At 28.6% G+C, this 20,768-nt stretch overlaps 1 protein-coding gene across 1 annotated transcript in view; it reads right to left on the bottom strand.

Moving 5' to 3' along the window:
- The window catches only part of LOC107441037 (nephrin), a 353,729-nt gene that overhangs the window by 40,215 nt on the left and 292,746 nt on the right, over window positions 1-20,768 (bottom strand). Inside the window, exon 16 of the mRNA XM_043050259.3 lies at window positions 17,883-18,194. Coding sequence (XP_042906193.1) covers window positions 17,883-18,194 — 312 coding nt within the window. The remainder of the gene's footprint in view (window positions 1-17,882; window positions 18,195-20,768) is intronic.

Below are 20,768 nucleotides of genomic sequence, written 5' to 3'. Positions count from 1 at the left end.
AATTACTCTTAATCTAATACTGATGGTTCATATTTTACCTTTTCAATGCACCCTTAAATCATGAATCCAGATACACTTCAATTTAAGTATTTGAAAGTCATTGTATTCAGCACGGGGAAATCTAACTTTTTTAATCATGTTGATTAAAACTAAATTCTCTCACTAAAATTATTGAAATTAAAGGGTTTCATCCAACAGAATATCTTGTGCTTCTTAAAATTTTGCGAAACGCAAAATAAAGCGTATTTTTTGAGCATGAATTTCTCAATTTCTTATGAAAGAACCGATTTTAATTTTAATCACGAATTTTTTGCATGCAAATGAGACATACGATATCGTTTAAGATTTTAATGAAGAAAATGTTTATTAGTGTAATTTTCAATATGATTAACAAACAATTAGTCTCAATGCAATTAATATACAGAAGATATAGATTGAGATTTTACATTTTAAATGTTTTGTGTTTCTGATAAAATTAATAGCCTATTTATGCAACACATAATTAAAAACCATATTGATTTCAACAAGGTATTAATGTAATATTGCGTAAGAAAAGCGCACTGCTTTAAATAAAAATTATTGCTTTCATCTGTAGCTTTCTGTGCATCGTCGTAAATATTTTAATAATTAAGTTAAGACGAAACAGAAACGTGATGTAACTAGTTATTTTACTATGCGAAAGAATTTACACGTAAAATCATTATCCTTGCATAATACCTATGCACTGCATGTTATGAAATAATAAAAATCTACATCTAAATAAACAAAAGTGGAAGTAGGAAAATATTCATGTAGCATAAGAGGAAACAATGCAAGAGAGGGAAATATAGATATAACATTTTGAGGAAGTAAGCTTTCCAAGCAAAATGAGAAGAATTCTTAATGTGACAGGAAATATGTGCCCATTTCAGGGAGATCCTGCATAAACAAAAGTACCAAAACACATAATATTGTTGCCATAAAGAATAGAAAAACATGAAAAACAAAGTGAATATCTTTATTATTTGGTTACTCTTTGGATGATATATAACACTTTTTTTCGTCTGAAAAAGAAAGAGAAATATTTACGTTAAAAGATATATTAATTAACTAACCTCTAAGTATATTAACTTTCATTATAACCATTGTTGTTAAGGTTTTTTATTTAATTTTTGCTAATGTTTATACTTTTCACTTAAACTTCAAATACGTTAAGTTTTTCAATTTTAAGATCCAATGTAAAAATATTTTGGATATAGACGGAAGAAAAATTAAGAAAATTTCGTTTTGAATTTCGTTTGATAAATTCCTTTCAGAGATCTTAATTAGGCAAAACTTTTTTTGTTTTCTGTTGTTGAAATCAGATTTCAATTATCGAATTTTGTTGAAACGTAATTGAAGAGCGTGTAATTTTAACTACTTAGTAATTACTGTTTATGTGATTACTATTTTTACTGTTTATTTTGTAATTACTATTAGAAAATAATAATTTGCTTTTCTGTTTTATGAAATTTGAAAACTATGAAATTTAACTATTAGTTCTTGAATAAAAAAAGAGATCCCATAAAAATTTACTAAAGGTAAATTTTAGCGCCCTTCTAATCAGATTTCTTGCTAATGCAATCAGTTAATGTTTATGCCCTTCACTTAAACTTTGAATACGTTAAGTTTTTCAATTTTAAGATCGAATGCAAAAATATTTTGGATAAAGGTGGAAGACAAAGTTACGTGAATTTCGTTTTAAAAGTTAATTTTTTTAAAAATAAATTTCTTTAAGTTATCTTCATTAGGAAATATTTTTTGTTTTCTGTTGTTGATATCGGAATTCGTTTATCAAAACTTATGTTGAAACGTAATTAAAGAAAGAGTCATTTTAACTATGCTTTTACTTTAGTAATTACTATTAGAAAATAATAATTTGCTTTTCTGTTTTATGAAATTTGAAAACTATGAATTTTAACTATTAGTTCTTGAATAAAAAAAGAGATCCCATGAAAATTTACTAAAGGTAAATTTTAGCGCCCTTCTAATCAGATTTCTTGCTAATGCAATCAGTTAATGTTTATGCCCTTTACTTAAACTTTGAATACGTTAAGTTTTTCAATTTTAAGATCGAATGCAAAAATATTTTGGATAAAGGTGGAAGACAAAGTTACGTGAATTTCGTTTTAAAAGTTAATTTTTTTAAAAATAAATTTCTTTAAGTTATCTTCATTAGGAAATATTTTTTGTTTTCTGTTGTTGATATCGGAATTCGTTTATCAAAACTTATGTTGAAACGTAATTAAAGAAAGAGTCATTTTAACTATGCTTTTACTTTAGTAATTACTATTAGAAAATAATAATTTGCTTTTCTGTTTTATGAAATTTGAAAACTATGAATTTTAACTATTAGTTCTTGAATAAAAAAAGAGATCCTATGAAAATTTACTAAAGGTAATTCTTAGCGCCCTTCTAATCAGATTTCTTGCTAATGCAATCAGTTATTGTTTATGCCCTTAACTTAAACTTTGAATACTTTAAGTTTTTCAATTTTAAGATCGAATGCAAAAATATTTTGGATAAAGGTGGAAGACAAAGTTACATGAATTTCGTTTTAAAAGTTAATTTTTTTAAAAATAAATTTCTTTAAGTTATCTTCATTAGGAAATATCTTTTGTTTTCTGTTGTTGATATCGGAATTTGTTTATCAAAATTTATGTTGAAACGTAATTAAAGAAAGAGTCATTTTAACTATGTTTTTACTTTAGTAATTACTATTAGAAAATAATAATTTGCTTTTCTGTTTTAAGAAATTTGAAAACTATGAATTTTAACTATTAGCTCTTGAATAAAAAAAGAGATCCTATGAAAATTTACTAAAGGTAATTCTTAGCGCCCTTCTAATCAGATTTCTTGCTAATGCAATCAGTTATTGTTTATGCCCTTAACTTAAACTTTGAATACGTTAAGTTTTTCAATTTTAAGATCGAATGCAAAAATATTTTGGATAAAGGTGGAAGACAAAGTTACGTGAATTTCGTTTTAAAAGTTAATTTTTTTAAAAATAAATTTCTTTAAGTTATCTTCATTAGGAAATATTTTTTGTTTTCTGTTGTTGATATCGGAATTTATGTTGAAACGTAATTAAAGAAAGAGTCATTTTAACTATGTTTTTACTTTTGTAATTACAATTAGAAAATAATAATTGTCTTTTCTGTTTTCATGAAATGTAAATATTAAAAAAATTAACTCTTAGATCTTGAAGGAAAATCCCATAAAAGTTTATTAAAGGTACTTTTAAACGCCCTTTTAATTAGATTTCCTGAAGAAATCTTACGATATTTCGAAGATGTTTGGACTTTTGAAGAAAATTTGAAAAATCAATTTAAAATAAAAATAACAGATGGATGGATATATTTGGCTAATTATTTAATCTTATATTTTGGAGAATCAATTCTAAAGATTTTCTGCAAATATTCTGTGAAGAAAATAAATTGTATGCAATTAACAAAATTTAAAAAACGAACTATACATATTTAACAAAATCTGTAAATTATTGGACTGTTTAAAAAGTAGGCGGCCAAATACCGTCACAAAATCTTCACATTATATTGGTGGATTTGGTCTCTCGCAAGATTCTTTCACAATTCTGTAATTTTGATTTTGATTTTTCAGTAAGTTGGATAAGTTCAACATTCTTATTGCACTTCCCATTTCAAACTGCAGACTAAAGTCATGAATAATAAAATTAAAAAAGTTTCGTTAGTTTGGGAACAGATATATCGCTCATGGACTGCAATAGCAGTACAACTAAAAAAAATCATGTCTTGAGATAAGCGGGTTTAAAGTTTTCATTGCTAAGGAAAAAGCATAAGAAATGCTTTAGTTTGCTTAAACAAAGTTCACCCTTGAGTTGAGTTGAATTATGAGTTGTTGAGTATTGCTGCTGAAAGGAATGTGTATTTTCATATTTATACCTGTTCTTAGTCCAAACCGCGTGTTTTTTGAGCTGTGCCACTATTACAGCCCATGAACGATATGATATGTCATTGATAACAGTGTTATGAAATTGAATTATTCTTTTCGTTTTGTTGCTGCATACTTAAGTTGATGGTCCACTGATTTGATTTTTATCTCCCATACAGTACCTCAATGCAGCGATTTTGGTTTCATTTCGACTCTAAATTAACAGTTTTACCAATTATTATGTAACCTCTGTTATTGAAAAAATGCACACGGAGAATAAAATTCTCTTAAAATTACCGCACTTTATGGTAATGACATTTCAGGCAAAAAAATTCCATAATACTGTCATTAAAAACCAAAATATACGGTATGTAAATTATTCATTCAATAGTTTTTTTCATTCATATGGTAAAAGAATACATAGGAATATGGTAATACGCAGAATATGGTATATGGCAAAATTAATCAGGTAAAATTTTCCGTGTTTGGAAAAATTACTGATACAAATTGACGGTAAAATTGAAAAAATCGTAGGTATAATTAACAACAAAATATGATTTTATACTATGTGATAAAGTTTGGTAAATATGTAAATTTTTTTTTTACATTTTACAATGATACCTTAGAGCAGTGGCTCCCAAATGGTGTTTCCAGGAACCCTAGGGTTCCGTGGAAGAGTAAAAAAGGGGTTCCGCATGCTAGTATTTCTTATAGCAAGTGATTAGTTTTGAAACCACTGATTATATTTAGATCCAACCTATATTCCCTGATTTATTTAATATTTCAGTTGTCTGCATGGAATTACTTCAAATGGAATGCCAAAGAGATAGAAATGAAATTTTTAAAAAGAAAATGTATATTTAATAACAAAATATTAACAAATTATGAAAAGAACAAACTTTTATAGAATGTTACGTAAATTTTTCCTATCGTGCTTTCAAATCAAAATAAAATAGCCAAATTCCTTCATAATGAAATATTAAGGGATTTCCGTAACAACCATTTTAAACTTTTGTAGCAATTATTTTTAATTTCGATTTAGAAATAAACCATAATTCAGATTTTATATTCGTTTTTGGCTTATTTTGTTTTATTCAAATTCATTACTAAACTAGACTAAAAATTAAACTGCCGGACATAAACTTAATTTAAGATCCTTAATCAGAAAACGATAAAAAATCTTCCACCCTCTAAATAATTTAAAAATTAACTAATCTTTATAGGTTATTGAGTTCACAGTTACCTTAATAAACTTAATTCTTTAAGTCAGGGTTAAACCGAAAGAAAGGTTGATTCCGTGACCGAAAAAATAGGAAACTTTAAAGCATGTTAAAGAACCCATTTATTGGTTAAATTTACTTTTTCGTTGGGTGCTTTTTACTAAAGATATGATCGTAAACGCTATAATTTCGAAAATCAGAATTTCCGGTAAACCATTTCCATGTGAATAGAAAAACTACCAAGCTCACTCTTTAAATACTCGAATATTATAGGCTTTAATAAAAGAAATATGATTTTTTAAATCAGAAATGTCATCATGATAATTTTGACATACTTTTTTTTCTCCGAGTATTATAACAAGTCTGACATATGACTCAATCCTAATCTCAGTATAACAATGTAGTATGTCTGGCTTTATTTGGATCCTAAAACACAGAAGTACATATATAACTCTAAACTACACATGGGAATCCTTTGCCATCCAGGAGGCCCTATACATCTGCAACAGGGGTTTCCAACTTACATGAGGCCGGGGCCACAATTAAAAACATAAATCAAATAGAGGGGCCGCAACTTTATCAAAATTTTTTGTATGACTCTTTTATGTTTGAAGAAACATTCTGTGAGATTTTTACCAAGTTGTACAAAATAAAAGTATTACAAAAAAAGAATTACAAATTAAAATAAGAAGTAGATTTTTAAAAATATTTAATCGTTATTAATTAATAATATTTTTAAAAATATTAAATAAATAATAAAAAGTTGGGTTACAATAACTTCAATGTGCACCTATATATTTAACAATTAATGTGCAGCAGACATCTAATTGTTAAGATATAAAACTTTAAAAAGGTTGGTATTAAAACTTGCATTGTAGTACACAAAATATTCAATGAGAAAATTGAGGTTTGTCTGCTGCAACCACCAGAGAATAGATATCTACATTTTAAATTTAAAATTTTCAAATGTGTGTGTAAATATTTTCGTCCTAAATGAGTGGTTTCAAAAAGTTAAATCGGAGAATTTCTTCGAGAAAATTTCTGATACGCACATGCTAAATTATATTCACAAAATACAAAAAAATTAAATAAAAAAGAGCAACATACACGATTATTTTTGTATTTAAATAAATATTTTCTTGGATGCAAAACCTGAGAAAAAAACTTTTTTGCACCGCTGGTATGTTAAATTTTACAGAAGCGAAGAAATTAGGTTTTTATTAACGGGAAAATTATTTTAAACCCATACAGATTTTTCACGAAAATTGTCCAAAAAAATGATAACTAATATATTTTAGTTCGTGGGCCACAAAAAAAAAAGGCTTCGCGGACCGGATACGGCCCCCGGGCAGACAGTTGGAAACCCCTGATCTATAACAACCTTAAGGATACAGCAAAGTCAGGAGGATTAATTATCTTCAGTCACTCTAGGGCTGCCCTCCAAGCAATCCAACATGGTTTTTCGAGAATTACACGCAATATACTCGATGCTTTGGATCCAGCCAACCTACAAAATAAATACTGCGTCACCCAATAGATACCCGCAGATGTTGGCTTAGATGACAACGAGGCTGCTGTCGACTTAGGTAAAGAAGCAAGACAACTAAATGAGGATTTTTTTAAAAATTTACCATGCTTTGTGATATGAATTTAGTTTTAAAATCAAATTTCAAAATAGAGGTACTTTGTTTAAACATCATATCTGCATACTCAACACCAACAGAAAGCTTGCAAAATTCTAATAAGACTGAGAACTCGGCCCTTTAGGGTGTTGAGAATTCAGGAGAATGGAACCAGAACATGCACTAGCGGTAAAAACTGACATAACACCGAACTGGGACCTGATAATGTTTTCATCTGCCCTACTATATCGGCTGCAATACAGAAAATTAGAGATTGTCCAGAGGAGGACCTCTATGCGGACAATTGCTTGTATATCTGAGGCTGTGTAAGACCACCCACTGCACCACAAATGGACTGCATATGAACGCGACAACCAAGCAACCAACCATGATCTCTGATATTGAAAGCAGTGCAGAATTTTTTTTAACATTACCCTACTGTATGGTAATGACATTTCAGTTAAAGAAAATCCATAATATTGCATCTAAAACCAAAATATACGGTTACTAAGCCATTTTTTCAATAGTTTTTCTATTCATATGGTAACAGAATACGTATGAATACGGTAATACAGAGGCTACGCTATATAGATAAAAATAATATGTTATAATTACCAGATGCAAGATTTAAATACTTGCATATTTTGGTTTGCCAGAAATGTTACCACTATAAAGTTTGGTAATTTTGACAGATTTTTTTTCTCCGTGTAATATAACAAGTATAGCACATGACTCAATTCTTATCTCAGTATAATAATGTAGTGTGTCTGGTTCTATTTCGACCCTAATTTACCAAATTTTATTATGATATAACCTCTGATATTTAAAAAAATATGTACAGTAAATAAAAATCTGGTATATCTACCATACTGTATGGCAATGACATTTCAGGTTAAAACTTTTTATAGGCATTATAAACCATAATATACAATATTTAAATCATTCGTTCAATAGTTGTTTTGTTTATATGGTAAAGGAATACGCATGAATATAGTATATTTTAAAATTAATATAGCAAAATTTCCAAGTGTATTCTTTAAATACCCATATATTTTGGTTTCCAATAACAGAATTATATTTTGTCTCCTTTTTTTATCCAGAAATGTCATTATCATACAATAGGGTTGTGTTGACTGATTTTTTGTTTCTCCGTGTAATATAACAAGTCTGGCATATAATTCAATCCTCGTCTGAGTACAAGAAATCTGACGTATAAAGTGTGAAGCAAAGTGTAAGATTTGAATCCGCAAACTCTGTTTAAATTAAAACTTTTTCATTTGGATAATAATTTTTTTCTTCATTTGCTTCTATTACCTGAAATTACACTCAACTTTTTTGTTGTTACATTTGTTACTATTCTTAAAAAATTTGAAAAAAATATAGGGCAATATATGAATGGATAAAAATAATAAGATAAGAAAAATGTTGGAGAAAATAGTCACACTGAAAATACTATGATTTTGTTTTATTATGAAAATGGGTTTTGTTTCTGTTCCTTAAACTAATTGGTATCTTCGAATTTTCTCAGAAAATCGAACTCTAAGTTAATACTTAATTGCCATATATTTAAAACAAAACACTTTTTTATAGATTCAAAAAATCTCCGTTACATTTTGTTGAAGAAATATAACATGTTTCAAAATTATGAAAAATTAATCTTTCTTTAATTTTTTCCAAAAATAAATAGTCGAAAATAAATCTAAAAAAGAAGAAATTATTATTCTTTTCTCCCAAGAAGATAGTAATTAAGCTTCGAAAATGTCAGCTGCATTTTTGGAAAACACCTTTTTGATATACACTGTCAAACACTCAGTAAAAACTCATTTTACATCCTCTCTCAGGAATATAAAAATCACCCGCCATGTTGCCTTCTTCTTTCCGCCATGTTAAACATTGCCTTCGAAAAATTCCGAAAAGGGTAAAAGAAAAGATTAAATAAGTAACCGTAACATAAAAAAAATAACAAATGAGACGAGGTGCGAAAGAAAGAAATAGGATAGAGAGCGAAGAAAACTGTGTTGTTCGGAAACATTTTCTCATTTTTTTTTCTACTCGATCTCAGGTAATTTAAGTTTTTGCACTTTCTCTTTCCTGCCAAGGGAATAAAAGCAGAAATAAAAATATATTTCATGGACAACAACGCGTTCCATCTTTTTGTTTTGTGTCTTGGATGAGCCGTTTTTTTTTGTAACTTTTTGAATTTTTCTTACAGTTAAAGTGGTACGGAAGAGTTTATGTTTGTTTGGATATTATTTTTAGATATTATTTTCTATTATGCCCGCAAAACTCTTATATGTAGTTTAAGAATAGAATAACCTATTAATGCCCTGGTCGCAATTTGTCAGTTAATATTTTGCATATTTGTGCGTAAGTTTTTGCACTTTCTCTTTCCTGCGAAGGGAATAAAATCAGAAGTAGAAATATATTTCATGGACAGCAACGCGTTCCATCTTTTTTGTTTTGTCTCGTAACTTTTGGAATGTTTCTTTCAATTAAAGTGGCACGGAAAAGATAAAGTTTGTTCAGATATTATTTTCTATTACGCCAAAAAAACTCCTATATATAGTTTAAGAATAGAATAACCTATTAATGCCCTAGTCGTAATTTGTTAGTTAATATTTTGTATATTTTGTATATAAGTTTTTACGCTTTATAACTTTATTATTAATGAATTTTATATTTGTGTGCAAAAACGTTTCAATCCACTTAAGAAGCTCTACAGATAAAACGAAATACGCAAAAAGTAAAATTAACATTAAGGTGTCCAAACTTTGGAGCGATATCTTGACCAAACTGTAAGGACTATATTTCCCAGATTGCGGCTAACCCCTACATTGTGGGGGTCAAAAATCCGAATCCCTCGAAAAAAAAAGCATGTTTATTCAGAGAAAATACGTTTTTGTATCAGATTTCGTAACTTAAAATATCGTCTGATCTTATTAATTAGCATATTAGAAGTTTGAGCCATTAAGATTGAGTCTTAGACCGTGAAGATCCGGTTATTTGATCAAAAGTTATTCAGGGTGGTTCGTGTTTTTTTGTTCACTGTACATTATTTTGTTCGTTAGTAATGAATGTCATGAAAGTAGATGAGAAATTGCTCAAAAAGTCCCAGATGAAGAATTTTTGAAGAAAAGTAAAATTTCAAGACGTAATGTAAAATGTTAGAAAAAAATTAAAACTTTCAAATTTGTGACATTCTAAGAAACATTGTGACATTCTTTTGTTTATTATTCTAAGTAACTAAGTTAAAAAGTAAAATTAAAAAATTAATCGAAGAATTTTGCCTAAAATTATTTGTTTAATCTGAAACACATAAGTTATACAATTTTGGAACAAAGGCAATGCAAGATAAATTTAAAAAAAAAATTCAAAACAAATATATTAAGTATTAAGGCAATGCAATATTCCGAGAAAACCTTTAATAAATTTGCCTTTGCATTTACAAAAATATTTTTAATACATGTAATTTACTTAATTAATAAAAAAATCTCTAATTTATTATGAAAAATCATGCCTAAATAAGGTTTGAAAAATAAAGTGGCTAAATTTTGTACGAAATATTTGATACGTACTATCACTGAAAAATAGTTTAAGAAAAATAATGATTAAATTCTTTTATATCCGATATCTTCAGACATCAGACTAACCCTAAGAGGCTTTTTAATTTTTCTTCTGATACAACAAGAATAAGGTTTTTTTTTTATCCCAGATTTAAAAACTTAATACTGATATTTAAAATTTAAAAAGTTGCGAGCCACCTACGCGAATTTGCTGTTCAAGGCCAGTGGAAGTTGCATTAAAATATATTTTACTTTATAACCGTCGTTGAACAGGCAACCAAATTTAAAATTTTCGTCTACCAATATTCAACGTCATAGCCTGGTAATTTTTAACCAAATCCTGAAGACAAGGGAACTTCTGGGTACTGGGAGAAATTTGCCTTTGTAGAGGACTTTTTGATGGAAACCCGCATTTGTGTTGCATGAAGAAAGAAACCACGAAAATCTCCCACTGTTAGCCTGATAGCAAGGGGACTCAACGCATGATCCATCTACCACTGAGGCTATTTTACGCCAGCACTGTGGTCGATGAACGCCGGTTGTAGAATTCATATCGACCAGCCATTGCTGGGATTCGAGCCCGGTTCATATCATTGGGAGGAAGACTTTCTATCCCCTAAGCCACCACGGCTTGTTTTGAAATATAAAAAGTAATGAATGTAGATTATTTAACGGAATTAAATAACATATATCTGGAAAAAAAAGAAAATCTAAAAAGAAAACATTAAATACGCCAAATATCTCGATTAATTCAATAAAAAATTTATTTCGCTTTGAAATAATATTATACCTCACTACTGCATGACCTATCTAGAGATGTATAGGTTTTATTGCTTTATTAGAAGCCATTCTCTGGTTTTATCATCATAAAAGCTTCGCAAACGAGGTAGTAAATGATGCCACAAATCGAATTTGGTTCTGATATCATACACTAGTGAAAATAGATGTCGATGCAACGACAATAAGTTGCCACGCAAGATAAAGTAAAGATAAATACAATGTAAGAGTAACGCAAAAAACAAATAAAATGAAATAAAAGGTTTGTTTTAATGATATACAGTGAGTTTTAAACATACAGTAAAACGAACTCTAAATTAAAATGCATAAAATTATTTTGCTTATATTTTTACAAATATTTAATTCCATTTTTTACTTGCTTATTGTTAAAATGAATAATCCATGAATATCTTACATAAGCAGAAATTTACGTTCTTGCACACGATGCAAAAAGTTTTTCTGCTAAATTAAAAAGTGTTTTTCTTGTATTTTATGTTCGTTTTATTTGTATACTTCAGAAATTATTTGTGAAATGAATAATAAATTAATGACCTCGATAAACGGAATGTTTAGAAAATTATTAAAATCTCATTTTCAACGAAACAGTCACATCAATGAATAAAATGATAGGAAAAAAAATAATAATTTACTTAAGATTACAATTCATTGTGTTTAAGTCAATTGAATTTAATGAATAGTATATAATAAGCATTGGAATATATAATTTCAACTCGCTTAATATTATGTATATTTTTTTCCATCATTGCAATTCTTGCGTTTAAGTACCTTTAGCAATTAAATATATTTGTTTAAAATTTAAAATTATAATCAATTAAAACACATAGTTTCCTGTTTTAGGTAATATTTAATATAAAAACTTGTAATGGTTTAAATTAAGCTTGGGGAGTTATTTACTTTATACTTGTGTTCATTTTTTTTCAATTTTGAAAATAAAAAATATTTAGAAACAAAAATGTAGTTCTAAAACCTTCAATGTTATCTGTCTTTTCTAACCTGTCCACCTGGCCCATAAAATTTTTTCATCACACTATTCTACAGTTGTTGTCCTCTAAAAATAAATCTAAAGTAAATCTAAAAATTTTCTTTTTTTTTAAAATATTAACATAAAACACTGCTTATAATATTGATGAAACTATCTTTCATTTCCGTTACACGGAGATTGAAACCACAAAAACCTCTTATGGTTTGTCCTATGCCATAGGTACTCCAATCCATGATTCATTTAATACTGGAGGATATTATTCGTCAATATTGTGGTCTGTACATAGTAGAACAAAAATTTGAATCGACTAGCCTTCATTGGAGTTCAATCCTGAGTCACGGAGGTGAGTTAACTATCCCCTGAGCCATCGCGACTTCCAGAACATCATCGAAGTAAATGGTCGAAAAAAATAGAAACATAGACGTTGACTGCCATTAAAAGATAAAAGGTTCATTAATTTATTTTTAATATTCACGTCTTTACAAACCTATGTATCTATTTACAAAATAAACTTCCTTTACAAATTAATTTATTTTACAAATTTCTACTTTTATTCCATAATCCGTCCCATTATTCAGCAATTTTTTCTCGAGTTCAATAACTCGCCAATTTACTGATTTATTGATTCTATCGAATCAAACTGAAAGCAAACGAAAACTGAAATCAAAGTACTTCTGCACTGGCAGCAGTTAAATGGTGAAAAAAAGATTTGATTAATGAGTTGTTAGAATTGGAGGAGAGGTTGAAGAATTAGAATATTACAAACAGTTGTGCCCCTCCTTTGGCTTGGTTGTCATTAAAGTTTATATTTTGTTCAAGATAATTTTGAAAATTGACCAAGATGGTCGACTAAGAAAGTGGCTAGTCTGTAAAATTTTTTAATGTATAAGAGATTTTACTTATTTTTTAAAGTAATAAAAAATAATTTTAAGACATTGAGAAATTAAGAAAAATATACAAAAACATCTCGTTATAATTTAATAATTTTTCTCGTTTCTAATTAAGTCTAAGTCTCGGTTCTAATTAAGTAATTAGTCTCGTTTTAATTAGTAAAATTTATAATATTAATGTACTTTCTATCTATAAAAATTAAAACCTATATATTATTATGGCCATCCATAGAATATTTATTGATACTTATTGTTACTTACCCATACAGTATTTATTGATGAAATTGTTACTTTCATTCAAAAATAATTGGAAAAACGTCTTACTTACACATAGGGAAATTTTAATAAAATGGTAATTGTGCAGATGATGAATGTGCAAGTGTAAAAATGAATTTCTAAAAAGGAATTAAGCTCGTAAATTAGAATTCGAGGTTTTATTCACTGTCGCCCGTGTTCCATGAATAATAATAATAATAAAAAAGACTTCTCATGCACAAATCGTCTTATCACTGATTTCCAAACTGTGCATTGGCATACTTTTGCCTGATACACACTCTCTGTATATATATATATATATATATATATATATATATATATATATATATATATATATATATATTCGATTCAATACAATATATCCAATACAATATTCGATTCAATACAATATATTCGATTCTGGTCGATTCAAATTTCGCACCAGACTCTCACCGACCACAGTGCTGACGTAAAATATCCTCAGTAGTAGACTGATCACGGGTTAGAGTCCCTTTGTTGTCAGGCTAGCCGTAGGAAGATCTCGTCATCTTCCTCTCCGTGTAACGCAAAGGCTGATTAATTCCATCAAAAAGTCCTCTATAAAGGCAAATTTCTCCCTATACTTGATCCAGGAATTTCCTTGTCTTCTGGATTGGGTTCAAAAGTACAAGGTTTCGGAGTTGAACAATAGTAGTCGTAAACCCAAACACTGGGTCAGCTGTTCAACGATGGTTATAAAATAATATTCTTATTATTATAAATGTCTAAACTCTGAAAGTGGGCTAGGTTTTGATTTCAAATTATATGCAGCGCAATATGCAGACCTCCCCTGTTCTGAATTGGTTTCTGGTATATGAAGCATGGGGACTACAACATCAAATAAAAATCGGTGAACGTTTGAAGTGTAAGATGTTAGAGGAAGAAAAAAAACTTCCAGTTTATTGCGAACTCAACATCCTGCGGAAAAGTCAGGAGCGAAAGTTGTTTGTAATTTCAGTTTGAGTTTTCGTTCCCTCCTTTGATTAGAACTTGTACAACTTTATTCCGCGGTTATTCAGAAACGTGTTTGTTTTTTAGTGCTTTGAAAAATCAAGGCAACAATCTCTTGATCACATGGTGATTGCTTCTGTGGCCAGATTTTCTTTGATTTTTATAGGAAATTGCCTATAATTCTGCATTTGCAGGCTGCAAAAACTAACAGTATGTATTTTGAAATAAACAGTTGAAATAATGGTCGATTCAAAAATCTGTAATCGCGCAAAAGTGCAGGGTATTTTCGGTGTCAAAGTTTTGACAATTCTTATAATTTTTTAAAGATCATAACTGATTTGAATTTAAATCTCGTCGAAAAAAGTATTTTTCCTTTCAAATTTAAATTGAATAAACAAGACAATAAAGTCATCGAAGGTGGTTGTTTATTAAATGCTTCAACGTGTGACTGGTAAATATTCTCCGAATAAAAGTACTGGTCTTGGAAATTTTCTAAACAACGCGATAGTTGTAGCAGTACTTTGTTTACGTCAAATTAGAACTGCACATTTCAATGGACTACTGCCGACTGTCCAGGAAGCATCCGGGAAGATAGTCCGAAGACATCCCTCCTGATCCTTTGTCTTTTGATCCTCTGCAGAGGAGATGCCCACTCCCTTTCGAAAGCCGTTGCCCGTGAAATCGAGTTTTATACGGTAGAACAGTTTAACGAAGACTGATACCACGCACTCTAGGTTCATTCGCAGGCTAATCAAAATGATGATCCATCCCCTCACTTTCTGTGCGCAGTGATGCTTGGCTACGGTGATATACAAGTGTCTTGAGACCAGTCCACCGAAGGACATAAATGATGCGATGCTTACCTTAAGATATATAAATCCCATCTTTAAAACCATTTATTTGAAACAAAAATTTTGAGCATTTGAATACTAATACAAATATAATAAATTTTAGTTTTCATTAACAATAACGATTTATATGCTTCCTTATCCGTTTGAAATCCTTCTATTCTACAGAATGCGATCAATATATCCGTTTAAGAAGAAACTATTTCTTCTTTTAAAAAAAAGAGGGTTATATGCGTTGGGACATAAGGTGGCTTTAAAAGCGACAAAGTATAAAAGTCCGCAGGATAAGGTACCATGGGATTTGACAAGTAAATCTACGACTTGTCCAAAGTTGCTGTGTACATTCATTTGTCAGATGTCACGTTTCTTTCGCACAGTTTTCCCCAATTGGTTTGACAACTCCAGATACGTCGCTGAAAAAAAAACTGAATTTTCAAGATTTTTTTTTTTTTTTTCAGAATTCTTATTTTTCGAAATGACTGCAATTGACATTGTTTGAGAAAGATTTCCTGAAGAAGCAAGCCTATACTGAAGATAACAATATTTCAAGATTTTAGGAAGAAGGAAAATTGCGTATATTGTGAAATCATAAATTGATATTCCGCAGACAATTATTGATTAAACTAATACTGGATTCATTTTTAACAGTAATGTTGCTTCGAATACTAATAGCAAAATATTAGAATATATTTAATCAATTTATTACTTGCATACTTAAGAAGTTGGTATTAATTATTTTCCACTTTTTAATTATTTATTAGTATTATGTACTTTATAACACATTTATAACTTATTTACTATCAATTTATTTAATTTAACATTATACATATTTTTGATTTACTTATTATTGATTATTTACCTACTCATTATTTATTGGTTCAAAAATACAAATACAACTTAGGAATAAACCTTTATGCTTATTGTTTCATACAAGTTACGTCAACTTGAATGTTGTTTAATACGAATACATTTTAAGCACACAATTTCATCATTGTCTTAAAAAAAGTTTTTAAATTTTTCCAAGGTAGAATTTGTGAAAAGTAATATATCACACCTAAACGTAAGTAGAAGAAAATATAGCATAATATTAACAACTAAAGTAGACACGGGTCGTTCCACATAAATCTATGTAAAATTTAAAATTAATTTATCATTTAAAATTAAAATTATTAACAACGATTCGTTTAAATATTTTATCTTTAATAAAATAAAAGCTTTTCGGGAATCTCGACTCCCATTAGAAAATTCTTGAAACTCCAGACAACATTGTAAAAAATTCCAGATCAATTCACAGTGTAAAGTACCGGCACTTTGGGTGCTTTATACATAAATTCCATTTTACTGTAAAATCCATTTTCACCGTAAAATATTATACCGTAATTTATTACGATAATATTTATTTAATCAGAGTGAATCAGTGATTTTACTGTAATTATTACTGTTGAAATTACGGTATATCAGATTTTTTGCCATTTAGCATGTTTTAAAAATGAATTTTATGGTATAAAGTAGCGACACTGTGTGTGCCGATGCTTTTTATCGTAATTTGATCCGAAATATTTTACAGTGAAGATTGATAAAGACATTAATGAAAGATAAAATTACATAAAATATTAGAATATTATAGTTTATTAATTTGTTTCAGATTTTACAAAATAAAAAAAATATTTTCAGAGTCTTATCTAAGTTGTTTTATCCCTTTATTATTTAAATAACTTTGCATTCGGGTAAAAATTAAACTGGAACATTAATCGGTAAAGAAACTTGAGTGGCGAATATAGAGGCAGAAATCTCAGTTAAAGATTTAATTATAATATTTAAGTAATGAATTATAATAGCGCATGTAATAACTCATTAAAATAGGTTCTTCGGTGAATGGGAACTTTAATATTTGTAACTTGTACCCAAAAAATTTTGAAAAAAAAAAGCATTTATAAGTTATTCAAATTTTGTCACCATGCATACATTCAACATTAAAAGTATTTATGAAATAGCATTTTTCGCTGTAAAATGGTTCAACTTAGTATCAAAGGCTCTATTAATTGAAATAATTATAAATTTTGGGGAAAAATTCTGAGGGAATTGTTTCAAATCAACACTTCATTGAGTCTCTTACTTAGTTTATGACTTTTGCTAAAAATCCCATTAGTACAGCTTTTCTTACTTCAATTATCTCTATAGTTTTTAAAAAGAAAGACATCTTATAAATATGTGATTTTTTTGTAGAGTTTGAAACTTATATTTACAAATGTATAAAAGAATGTTGACAAATATTTCTTGCAAAATCTTCAATGCATTTTAATTAGTTTCAGCTTTTAATTAAAAACATCTTTGCTCATAGGAGATAAAAATTTTATGCCTAAATATCACTGTGTTGAATTTGATTAATGTACAGTTTAATAATATTGTTCATATAAAAATTTAATTAGTTTTTAATTTAAAAATATTTTTTGTATAATGGTGAGAGTAGTCTTTTGCCTGAATATCAATATTTATAAAATTTCATTATTATTTCTTTCGAAAACACTAGGCATAATATCGCTTTAAGATTATATATTAAACACTAGATATGCAAACATTCTAATATGAATTTAAGTCATTACAACCTGACAAATGATGGATTACATCAGATAATCGCATTAATCAAGTCTGTTACGACAAGTATCTATGCAGAAATATTTAATTCAACTAACATCCCCAACTCACAGGCCTATAAATATCTGATGATAGCTACTTTATTATCCATTGGCAGCCATATTTAATGAACTCAGCTATAAGACAACTCACCTCGACTCTTCAGGATGACGTGTAAATAATCGCTTCCCATTTCATTCGTGCCCCTGCATGTGTATCGTCCAAAGTCCTCTTCGTTCACATTGTTTACATAGAGAACACTCTCCCATGTGACCGCATCGATCTGGGATGTTCTCGTCGAATATTTATTACCAGACGGTGATTCAGTGATGTTGATGCCAGTCTCGTTGGACCAAGAAAATCTGACCATTGGTGCACCGACTGCCATACATCGAAGAAGAGAAGTTTCACCTCTTTCAGAAGCAACTTTCTGGAGACGTTTTGGAAGATAGATTTCAGGTTTAACTGAAAAATGATTAATAAATATGTTTACTATATTATATGGGATAGGCATTACATAAAAATTGTCATTAATGCACTCTCAGAAAGAAAACTCTTACTTTTGACGATTCAGCAATCCTTGATCAGTATTTTGTTAATTTTGAGAATCATTTCGTCGTAAAATAATGTGGTTTGCGACGAAATACGAACTTCTGTGACAAAAATGCTTCCTCAACTCGAAATATCAACGTTGCGCATTGTGGAAGATTATTGACTAGAATGACGAAACTAGAATTAATACTAGACAATTGAAAATTAAATGGAATTAAGCTGACCGTTTGTATGATGGTCAAGGAGCTGGACAGGAGTTAGAATCACGCTTCGGGCATGGGTGTAATCTATCTCTCTGTTCAATCAGTCCTTGTTGTGTTGCTCCACCCACAAAATGCCTACATTTAACTGATTATTTGAAAAGTTAACTAGATTAGGTAGTACGAGGTGTTTTTTTTTCTTTAAAAAAAATAGAGTTACAAAATATTTCTTTAATTTTTAAAAAAAATCGTTTCCTCGGAGAAGTTATTAGTTATATATATATATATATATATATATATATATATATATATATATATATATATATATATATATATATATATATATATATATATATATATATATATATATATATATATATATATATATATATATATATATATATATATATATATATATATATATATATATATATATATATATATATATATATATATATATATATATATATATATATATATATTAAGTTAAGATAGTTATTTCGTCACTTTGATTAAATGTTTCCTCGGGGCATATACTAGAAAATGATCTCGTCAAAAACGAAATAAGTTTCATGAGTAACCATATTTTACAGTGTTGTCAAATTACTATTTTTAAGACACTTTGTTGAATATGGGTACTCTCAAATAGATAGGGCAATATAGATATGGAATAGACATTTAGAAAAAGACTATGATCAACACTACCGAAATATTGCAAAATTTACAGATTTCCTCGCTCTATAGAGCACCAAAAGACTTTTTTCAATCTTTAATGAAGATTTGGTTTGCATATTGGTAGTAATATACAATAAAATGTGGTTTTATTATGTGTGATTTGGAAAATGAGGTAAAATTAAGTAGTTTTATCCTGATACCTTACACGGTAAGAAATTCCGTATCAAATTACAATACCGACATTTCGGAAGTTCGGTACTTTTCACTGAAAAATTTATTTCTTCCGCAACATGCTATGGAGCAAAAAATCTGATATACCATACCAATTTCCGTAAAATCAAAGGAATCATGCTGATTAAAAAAGGCAATTAATGGGATTATCTAGTAATACCTACAATGAGTAAAAGTGTGATCAAAGCTACAAGAATATGGTAAAATTTACCTTGATGCTGGCTTTATAAGAGCATCAAAAAGCTCGTTTCATTTTTGTAGACGAACTAAGGTAATAATTTTGGTAAAATTTATAATAAAATATGGTTTTGTATCATAATTTAAAATTTGGTAACTTAGGTAAAATTTGGAAACTCTAACATGAAATCATGCACTGTTAGAAATTTCTAGAGAAAAATGGCTAAATAACAATTTATTTAATTTTTTCCCACTACAAAACAGTCAATTAGCAATAAATGAGATGGTAATCCAACTGTTAACTGTATGAAAACCGTTTATCAACTGTTTTCATTTCATACGGTTAAACAACCAGAATTTTATCGCACCAATTAAGACCAATTAATTAAGCCATTTAGTTTCCTGCAACTACGTACATGTTATAGTCAAGAGGACTGATCTGTCAGCCTCATGACTGACAGAACTGGGGTTCGAGCCTCAGCGTTGACGCCACAATAATTTCGCCTTTCTCTTCAACACATGAAGAGTTTCCAGTGTTCAGCACTCCTCAATTTATTTCCTGCACTCTCCAATGCACATTACCTAACGAAAAGCCTGGCTTTTATATACTTTTAAATTCCTGTATTAAGATTTTAAATCCATGCTAGTTTTAAATGGTTAACAAACCGTATAGTTTCGTATTTATGGTTTTATAACCTTACTAGTTGTTAACGGTTTTAAAACCATAAAGGTAAAAAAAAAATTACAGTAAACTTTATGGCTAATTGGAAAGACAGATAGATTTTTACATAATGTTCAACAAAAAAAAAATTCTAACAGTGTAAAGCATGGTATAAAAATCATTTATTCGGTTAAATTTACTTTTCTGTTTTATATTTTTACTGCAGGTTAAAAGAACTATAATTTTAACTACCAGAATTTCTGGTAAACTGTTATCAAATGAGTGAAACAATTACCAAGTGAATTGTTAAAATACTGTATATTTTGTTTTGTTAAAAAAAAATACAGAAATTTTACCAGAAATTTTATTTTCATACTGTATATGAATTTTACAAGAATTGTTCTTTTCGTGTGGCTAATAAATAGATATCTTCTGTTAATTTATAAATGTTTTAAAAATATATTTGCTGTATGAGATACAATATTTATTACTTAATTAAAATCATTCATATTTAAAGTATTGGATTTAAGGCTATCTGTTTCA

Source organism: Parasteatoda tepidariorum, chromosome 8 (assembly GCF_982258835.1).
Source record: "Parasteatoda tepidariorum strain Cologne lab strain chromosome 8, Ptep-v5.0, whole genome shotgun sequence".
Taxonomy (NCBI): Eukaryota; Metazoa; Arthropoda; class Arachnida; order Araneae; family Theridiidae; genus Parasteatoda; species Parasteatoda tepidariorum.
Note: the sequence above shows the minus strand (reverse complement) of the source record. Positions and strands in the feature narration are given on the sequence as shown.